The sequence below is a fragment of the Prorops nasuta genome, unplaced genomic scaffold (genome assembly GCF_024137725.1).
Source record: "Prorops nasuta isolate Cenicafe-Biocafe unplaced genomic scaffold, Cenicafe_Pnas_1.2 PNAS00025, whole genome shotgun sequence".
Taxonomy (NCBI): Eukaryota; Metazoa; Arthropoda; class Insecta; order Hymenoptera; family Bethylidae; genus Prorops; species Prorops nasuta.
Genome location: NW_027116822.1, coordinates 1,775,186 through 1,785,209, shown reverse-complemented (window position 1 = coordinate 1,785,209; position 10,024 = coordinate 1,775,186). Strand labels below are relative to the sequence as shown.

Sequence of the window (10,024 nt, the reverse complement as noted above, 5' to 3'; positions counted from 1 at the left end):
AATTTTTGCGCTGGCGGTAGCGATGTTAGCGACATCAAGTCTTGAGCGGTGGTCGCCGTCAACATCATAGCGCTACAATCTGCATAATCATTGGAGTGGAAGAGAGACAGACAGTGAGAAATCAAAATGGCGTCGCGTGTACGGTGCCGATGATTTTGTCGGAGCTATTATTGAGGTCTCGTACATAAAATCTAAGTTTTGCAAAAATGGCGGTGAATCCGCAAAGTATGGACGATTTTATGCCGTTGTTGTCGACAACGGAGATAAAAAAGAAGTTGTATGTGGGTGAATTAATGCTGAATTACTTGTCGGACGATAGAAAGAGCATCGAGTGCCAGGACATTGGTATGTTTATCGATAATGTCACATCGTGGCTCAACAACGGCAATCCTAAGGTGAGCTGCTTACTTTTATTAATCGAACATGCATGGCTACTGTTAGAGAAAAATCATATCTCTTCGTGTCTGCGGCGGGTCTCGCCGATTCAATGGCGTTGCGCCATTAATGTCACAAAGTCTTCTTGCCTAAAAAGTCGTAGATATTTTACAACATCAGCCAGTGATTGATCAAACTTTCCCCAAATTGGAAACACCTAGCCTTTATGCGTCTATCGTCTATCCCCATAAGCAACTAAAGCTTCACGAAAGCCGAGCAAACCTTGCGTTACGTCCTAAAGTGTCATAAGATGTGCATTGTACCAGTATATACAGTGTACTTGCATATTTATCCATAGATTTTCCATTGCTAAAAACACGTGGATAGATTACCTATTGCTGGAGGATATTTAAATGGCCCAAAGAGTATATAATATCGGAATATGATAAATTCGATATAAACGCAATTGACGAGTTAGTGATTTAGGCAGTTGAGAAGAAATAGATTGGGATTGGGGTGTGCCGAGTGACAAATCTCGAGCCAGCCAGCACCGCTCGTGTGTTATGATGTTTGTCCGTGATTATGTGTGGGTGATCACGGCTTTGCTCAACTTACTATATACGGGGTGCTCTCCAACACTATTCAATGGCTTTGATAGATCTCATCGATCACCGCGTCAACTTACCTCGGTGCACAAAATCCATTTTAGGGTTCCGTTTAAAATGATGAAAAAAAAAGAATTTAGGATCTCGATGCGCGCGCATCCAGTTACCGACGGCCTCCTAACGTGTTGGTGGCGGTTGGCGCCCTTTCAACATTTTAATTCATCCCTGTAGTAATAAAAGCATTATTACACTTTGCTCTATTTAACAAATATACGTGAATTTAGTATAATTTTAAATTGTACAGTGCTACTTAAACAAAGGATACTAAATGTTTCAATATTCTTCCAAATAATTCATAATTAGTCAAACGTGTATATCGAGCAATTGCTTGCAAATGATCGAAGCTTCTGTGCTATAATTAGCCACCCTTGTCGAGTTAATTTAAGTATAATGAAAAGTTTTCTCCGCATGCATTTTTAATCACGAAAACGTCTGTATTTACATACAATACGAATAAATATCAGAGGCCTTGCATCTTTTTCGTTCAAACGAAAAGTAACCTGCTTGTGTTAGATTCGAATAAGGATAAAACTTTCACGCCATGTTTGACACTGTTTCTCTTACAAATAGTGTGTCAAACCCGTCAGAGTCCAAGTAAAAGATTCGTTTACTCGAGAGTTTAAGAATGTTTTATCGACTGTAATGTTTTTAATAAAAAAAAAAGAAGGCAAATCTATCAATTAGCCGTATAAATTCGTAATGCTAGAAAGGAATAAAAGACATAAATCGATCAGTTTAATGAATTGTGTCTCAATAAAGGTCAACATGGATTTCCATAAAAGTAACTTTTATAGTAGTTATAATAGCAAAATAAGAATTCTGAATTTCATCGTTTCACGGCTCGGTAACTTCGGGGCTTTAATTACATTCGGAAACTGGGAATAATAATAATAATGGTAATGTGTGTAAGTGATTCTCGTCGCTTTTAATAGTTTAAAGCATTTGTGGGAGAGCGCGTGTCTTGATTTTACAAATTTATAAGTTAAGATTGTATGCCAAGAGTTGAAGAGGAGCGAGTAGCTCTCGAGTTAAATATTTTTTAGACGGTAGCAAAGTAGGTAGTTTTCGTTGAAATGAAGATTTTCCATTATGCATGAGGCAGATTTGTCCTGTTCAATGTCGTGCAAGTGTATATGCGTTCACATACGGATATATGCACAATTTCGTCCATGTCTGTGAGTGCGCTTGACCGTTCACTACTATATTTAGCGATCGCGTTTTTTTTTCTTTTTGTTTTTTCGTTATGCACGCTCTCTCTCTCTCTCTCTCTCTCTCTCTCTCTCTCTCTCTTTCTTTCTTTCTTTTATAAATACATAAAGATTCATTCACACTTGGTGCAGAGAACAGAAGGCACAAATTATTGTATCGACAAAGCGTAATTGTTAAGAATTCTTTGCAGATTTCAGAAAGAAGGCGTTAAATATTTAAATTAGAATTTAATTATGTTCAATAATTGAACGCAGTAGGTGTAAAGGATCAGCGCTGGAGAACACGACCCATTTAATTAACAATGCAAATTCACACGCTGAAAACTGACAGTTACAACGGCTATTCGCTATCACACGTTGCATTTTTTTATCCCGACCATCCCTTGTTTTTAATTTTTTTTTATTATTATAAATACAATCTTTTCAAGAAAAGGGGTTGTGTATTACAATTCCATATGTGTTTATGCAAAAAATATAAAGTAAATAAAAATTTTTACATTTTCTCGGAAATGGGGGGGTCAAAAGGCTGAATTTCGGCGGGTTTACAATTTCTATCACGCTTTTGGCAGCGAGCCAGCTTCACGACGCTCTTTTATCAATTTTATCGAGCGATTCTCTTGACCAACCCACGCTTATTCCTGCATGTCGTTGACTGTGTACAAGAATAAAACACTTCATTGACAGAATACATCGAGTGGATCGCGATTACAAAAATAAATAAGCCGGAGACGGTGAAATACTCTTCGAACCAAAATAGAACACTAATATTGCGGACGATGTTTACCGAATTAACGATTGAGCAATGTGTATTTCATTACGACCTACGGACTAAATGCGCAAGGAATCGTGCAACCTGCCATTTCATTCAAGAAAAAATTCACATACACACACACACACATTAATCATTTTAATAACAAATCACTTGGTTCAGTTTAACGAGTTTGAATGCCAATGACAAAAAAACTAGAGCTTTAAAGTCTCATGTTTATGCTGTAATAATTTTAATAATAATCATAAACAACGTTTATAGTTTAACGAATTTCAACGCAAATTATAAAAAAAGAAACATAAATACTTTTTTATTCTGTAACAACAATAACAACGACAATAGACATATCTAAATTGAATACATCTTAAGAAGAATAAGAAAATATTTCTGAGAACACGAATGTTTACATCGTTTTCACAAGAACACCATAAATTTCCCATGAATCGTCAACAGAACTGTTTTCAAGGGTTCGCAAGTGCAAAGTTATCGATGCCAAGGGCATATCGAGTAGTCGCCGTTACGATCTCCTTATTGACTTTTTTTTATGCATCCCAGTCGTTTCCTTATTCGGACTGAAAGCGAGTGACATCACCTCTGCACCTCTACTTGAGCTTGGGTATTCTTCGAATACGTCACTCGTTCCTGAGACACGCTCGTTTCCCGTGCTGTCTTTTTAATTAAGATAACATTGACCTAGTTTCTCTACATCGAATAACTTTCGCATAATCATCCAATGCTCTGACAACGTTAAGAGGATTACGTTACACGGCCATTATACATGGATAAAAATTCAATACGCAGGGAGATACAGGCAAATGATTATTTTCTGGATGCTGCTTTGTATAAAGGTAAAATTTAAATATATATTTATTTTCTAGAGAAAATTATTCTCTGACTTTGATTGTTTTATTCGTCTTGTATTAAGTTATATAATTGTTTCAGATTAGAGCTGCATTGAGTTATCGACACATGGAATGTATATGCAATAAATATATTGCTGATGCAAAAATAAACTGAACGTCACATCAGCCCAAATAGTTGATATCTAAATATGGATGTCCTGCAAGGTTTGGGAAGGAAGGTTAATCTGTTCACCCACGAGAATCAACAGATTTTCTTGCCTTTGCAAAGAGTATGGATAGAGAAGATTGGACAACATTTTTTGAAAATGCTGGATTTAAGCTTTTCTCTTGATAATGAGAAAGAATTTAGTTATCGATACTCTGTATTTTTGGTTGATCTTTGCTGAAGCGAGATCAATCAATAAAGAAGATTGGACACTGCTTTTTAGAGGATTCAAGATTTTTCTTCTGTGAACAACAGAAGTATCTTGTTACTTTAAATTTATTTGGAAGATCGACCAGTGTGAAGTTAGTACCCCAAATTTTAAAACTAGGAAAAAACCAAACAGTTCTAGTAGCACCCGGAAAAGTTCTACAGTTCCTTGGTATTTTTCAAAAAAAGTTCTGCAAATTGAACTCGAAAAACTATATAAAGATGATTTGGAGTGCCAACTTCACATTTTCTAATATTCAAACACTTATACCCTTTAACTAAAAGTCCTGTCGATAAAAACTATTAGACATAGTAATAGAACTCTTTGGGGTGCCATCAAAACTCTAGTTAAAAATCGAAAATCATTAAAAAAAATATAAAAAAATTTTTTCTTAAATTTTACAAAAAATTTTTTTTAATGATTTTCGACTTTTAACTAGAGTTCTGATGGCACCCCAAAGAGTTCTATAACTATGTCTAATAGTTTTTATCGATAGGACTTTTAGTTTAAACGGTATAAGCGTTTGAATATTAGAAAATGTGAAGTTGGCACTCCAAACCATCTTTTTATAATTTTTCGAGTTCAATCTGCAAAACTTTTTTTGAAAAATAGCAAGGAACTGTAGAACTTTTCCGGGTGATACTAGAACTGTTTGGTTTTTTCACAGCTTTAAAATTTGTGGTGCTAACTTCACAAAGATGGAAGATCAAGTTTTAGTGGATCGACGAATTAGATTCGGTCCCTTGGCTTTCTTATCGATCCTCTTTTGTCCTACGACTTCATGCTTCTTTATACACTCAACAGTACTCAACCGTGCGTGAAAATGGAACAACGTAGAGAAGATCTTTTGCGGGTCGATAAAAGTAGCTGTAATCAATGCAAAAATATAGTACAGCCCGATTATCGCCAATCTCGACTTTTCTTGTTCCACTTTAAAGTGCTGCATGGATTTATACTTTAGCTTAAGGAAAAACTTTGTATAGAGAGATATTTTTATTTATATGCAATACAACAATGTATTATATGTTGTAGAACGTTGCAATATTTAAGCTTTATGTAACTTAGCTTTGTACAATACTTAATATTAACTGTATAGCACTAATAAGCTCAACTTTGGTTATAAGAAAATTGTACATCCGGTCTACACCGAATGTTATAACGTAGCTCGATGAGAAATTTTCTTTGTTTGTAATACAATGTGCAATATATATTGTAGAGCGTTGTAAAGCTTTGTAAAACATTGTAAAGTTAAAGTTGCACACAACTTAGTTTTGTATAATACGTAATTACTTAAAAGCGAGCACGCTATAAACGTAGCATTAGTTGTACAGCACCATTAAGCTCAACTTTGGTTATTTATAAAGAAAATTGTATATCCGGTCTACACCGAATGCTATAAACGTAGCTCGATGGCTCGTCGAGAAGATTTTTGTTGCTCCTCGTTGCAAGATGAGGCCAATAAAAAGCAGCAGAATTCTCGGTGCTGGCCAGTGATGTCACAGATGCGAGAAGGAGAGGGGCAGTACAGAGAGAACGTTTACCCCGAGTGTATTTAAAATAGGCTCATATACACCTATCTATAGCACTCTGTAACTGTATTAGAGCTGTAAGACGCGCGTCCACTGTCTGACATTGAATTCAGTTACCACTGGTTATTCCATGCTGCTCTAATTTACACTGTTACTTTTATTGCAAATATTTATTGCATTGTATAGTAGCGAATACAAATGGGATAGAAATTTAAAGTTGAAATTTAAAAACAAATTTCACACTGTAAGCTATTTACGAGGATGTTAGCTGAGAGGTTTCTGGATATTGAAATTGAATTTTGTACTGTGCGATGGTACAACTACCCACGAAACCGATATTGATCTTATTACTCATTCAGGAGGGTCGTTTGCTCCCCTTTTTACTTGTTCTATATCATTTTCTTAACAATTATGGAAATACTGATTTCCCCTTTGTATTACAGACGATGATTATGATATATATTTATATGGATCTTTTGTAATTTGTTTTAATGGAAAATTGTTATTAAAAGAGATTTGTGTTGGTCTTGTTATTTAAAGTATCCTTTCCTCCTTCATTTTATATTTTTTATATGACTTAGTTACTCTATACAATAAATCATTATGATATAAATTTATGGATTGTTTATAACGTGTTTTAATGAAAAATAATTAAAATTGGATTTTTTCCTCTGTTGCAGGTTGTGCAAAATGGCTTGGAGATTTTGTCCTACCTTACAGACCGTATGGGCCATGACTTTAAGTTTTATGTTTCCAGCATTATTCAGCTAACGATAGATAGGCTAGGTAAATTTTAAAAATTTGATCAATTTTATTATTTTATTATTTTATTATTTTTTTGCTCTCTACATATCTCGTGCTTTACGTAATCGTTTTACATATAAAGTAAATAAGATTTTTGTAAAGCTTCGTTATACCTGACCGAAAAACCTGTACACGAAACGTTTCGTCAAGGTAAAAAGTTGTTAAAAAGCATGCTGAATCAGTTTTAAAGGTACAAAAAAGAAACGAGTCCTAAAATAATACTGTAGCATGTTTTATCTTATCGAGTACATCTTCCAACGTGAAAGAATGTCCAAATCTTTCTTTACAAGAAAATCCAGCATACACACGACTAATTTGATTTTCCAAGCACGTACTATACTCGTATAGTAGCATTCGTCAAGGATTTTTTAATTAAACGTTTCACAGTGAAACTGAATCATCCAGCTTTAAGAGAGTCGAATCAAATTAGTTTAATCGACGTTTAAATCCTTTTTTTAAAATTAAAATCTATTACGAATATTTTCTTTTTCTTGTAAATCGCTTGTTTATTTTTTCTGTAAATATTTAATTTTAATTTAATACTGTTGTATTCCAGGTGACAGTAAAGATACAACCAGAGAAAAGGCACAGTTTTTACTGTTAAAATTTACAGAGAAGAACTGCCTTACACCACAACAGCTCTTGGATAGGTTAAAGCCAGCTTTTGAACACAAAAATGCCAAATTAAGGGAGGAAGCTTTACTTTTGCTCTCGTCGATTTTAGAAGAGTGAGTTTTTATCGTAAAATTTTTAATTTAACTTTGTATAAAGCTTGGATGCTTGTATGAATTTTTCTAATTATTTTCTATCTTTTTCAGATTTGGTTCGGATGAAATGACTCTCTCAGGAGTTACTGGTAGTATTGTTAAATTATTATCAGACCCGTCGGAAAAAGTTCGAGAAACTGCTTTATACACAATGGCCGATATTTATAAACACGTGGGAGATCGACTTCGAGTGGATTTACAGAAGAAACACAATGTGCCACAAGCCAAGTGAGTGAGAATAGAGAAATCGATTTTGGTTTTCGTCCATTGGCAAACACTTTGAGGGAATAATGATTATCATTGTTCTAAGCAAACGATTCTTAAAATAAAGTGTAATCGATTTGCATAAATAACTTTTGTATTTGATCAATTTTATTATATATTCGTTAAACGTATATAAAAATATAAAATTATCAATGTATATTTTTATTTACAGATTTGCGTTATTGACGAAAAAATTCGACGAGATCAAGGCTAATGGGGAGCTATTGCCAATGGCAACTGCATCTAATGGTGAGTAATGTTAAAAAATGCGAATAAAACGCTTCGTTAAGCGTTTCAGAAAAGCTAAATCTCTCAAGATATTTATGAGGCCAAAGGACTGAACAATATGCTCGTAAATGGATTTAAAAATTAGGGTCTAGATAAGATAGACTCGATAAGAATGAGAAAATGTACCAAATGTGATATACACTATAGGTTTTAATATTTTGTTGACACGCCTTTATTGGCGCTAATAAAGTGGATTGCCTGTTACGTGCTGCCATCGTACAGGCAAAATTGCTTTCACTTGGCAAGAAGCGATTTTTCGCTGAGCGAAATTTGCACACTCTTTCCGTGAGTCAAGTTTGATACTTATGCCATGTACATACACCATGAATATTTAACAAGGACCGATGCTTCCTAAACGTGATAAGAATATTCAACGTATCGAAAAGCAGATAACAAAACAGAATTAAGTTTAATTGCACCGCTAAGTCACGTTCTACCTTGACTTACACTCGATATCGAGGCATATCTGACTTTAGGAAAAGCTATTTTAGACCATTTTGCCTCTACTCCATTTCAAATGCCTTAATAAACCTGACACATTAACTTTAAGTCTTTTTAGTAACATTGCCGATCGGTGTCATGGTATTTCCAGAAGGAAAACATTGTTCTTGAATGAAGAGAATGCTTGTGCTGACTAATCTCCTCGTTTTTGGATCGTGCAGTTTTTTAAAGGGAACTGTCTCACGTATTTTGTAACTTTACTTTTAAAAACTAATTGTTGGGTGTGTAAGTAGGTTAATTGAAATTCCATTGGAAAATAATTGCACGAAGATGTAATTCACATGATTGAATGCAATTACAGTTTTTAATAGTTTTTTGATATTACAGGATTTGACGAAATCTACAAATTAAGCGTTTGAATAAATTGGAGTTGACTACAGTTTCATAATCACAGAAAGAAAGCCAGGGAAACGTAAAGAAATCTCGAGCAGTTTGTGTTGGCCCCATTTTTATGCCAATCTTTCTCGATAATCTGACATTGTACAGGGCCATTTCTTGGTCGCCCACCTCCAGTATATCTCAATAAGATTTATCGACTATTGTATGTGAATGAGACTTCACTACAGAGTTACAGTGTCATCGTGCAGATAACGCACTGATACCCTTTTGGCACACATACATGCAATTCAATATGTAATTGCTCTCTCTTTCTCCAATCACACAACCTGGGACAAGTTCGATTATTAAATCATTTGTTTGAATCGTGCACGAAGCTGTTATATTAATTAGCAAGATTATAAGATAACTCGAATTGTCGATCAAATTTAAATGCCAGGTAATACTTGTTGTCTGCAGGATTATTGCATAATGGACCTCTGTTACTTGGAAGAGCCTTCCATGAGAAACAAAGATAAATTGCACAATGACATTGCAACTGAGATTTGCTTCGATGTAAAATGAATCGGTGGGCTTCTGTCGAGTAAACCGAGATGCTCTTTTTTTAATTGTCTAGAGCTGCACAGAGTGGAACGATTGCACGTGGTGTCGAATTCCACTGACATTTTATATTTACATGTGAAATTCCAAGAGAAGCAATTGTGCAAGAATAATCAAAATTAATAATGATTTAATATGGTTATCCTGATGACGTTTCAGGAAGGTGTAGAATATCAAGGACAGAGAGTTTCTTCACGATAAGTAGAAAAGCACTGGCTGTTACATATATAGACACTTTATATTCGCAACCAAAATACAAATATACGTTTTTTAAAGAGCTGGGTCGACTCGAGCATAACGACTCAAGTCCTGTATGTGGTATGGGATTTCATTCTTCAGTTGAAATAATACACCTTCGATATACAATTGTTTTTATCTACTACACGTAATGTAGAGCACGTAATCTTATGCAACTGTTTGATCAAGTATCCCATTGCTCTACCATTGTTTTCGATAAGAGTACCTATATCATTGTCTTGTCTCTGTTCAATATTAAATTCTAATTATATTTTTTTTATACAGTCTTAATTGCAAGGAGGATACAAATTATGAAGGAAGATAATTGATAATTATCAGTCAAAATTGTTTTCAAGAGCTAGGATGATTTTCATTGACGTCGATTTAGACGCAAATTATATTCCA

General features: G+C 34.5%; 1 protein-coding gene across 5 annotated transcripts in view; it reads left to right on the top strand.

The window, feature by feature from the left end:
- Positions 1 to 128: 128 nt before the first annotated feature.
- chb (chromosome bows) overlaps positions 129 to 10,024 on the top strand; it is a 29,708-nt gene continuing 19,812 nt past the window's right edge. For all 5 annotated transcript variants that reach the window (XM_066741149.1, XM_066741148.1, XM_066741146.1 and 2 more), the window contains exons 1-5: positions 129 to 395; positions 6,503 to 6,608; positions 7,183 to 7,354; positions 7,445 to 7,621; positions 7,830 to 7,906. In XM_066741149.1, the coding sequence (XP_066597246.1) occupies positions 207 to 395; positions 6,503 to 6,608; positions 7,183 to 7,354; positions 7,445 to 7,621; positions 7,830 to 7,906 (721 nt within the window). In that variant the 5' untranslated portion in view covers positions 129 to 206. The remainder of the gene's footprint in view (positions 396 to 6,502; positions 6,609 to 7,182; positions 7,355 to 7,444; positions 7,622 to 7,829; positions 7,907 to 10,024) is intronic.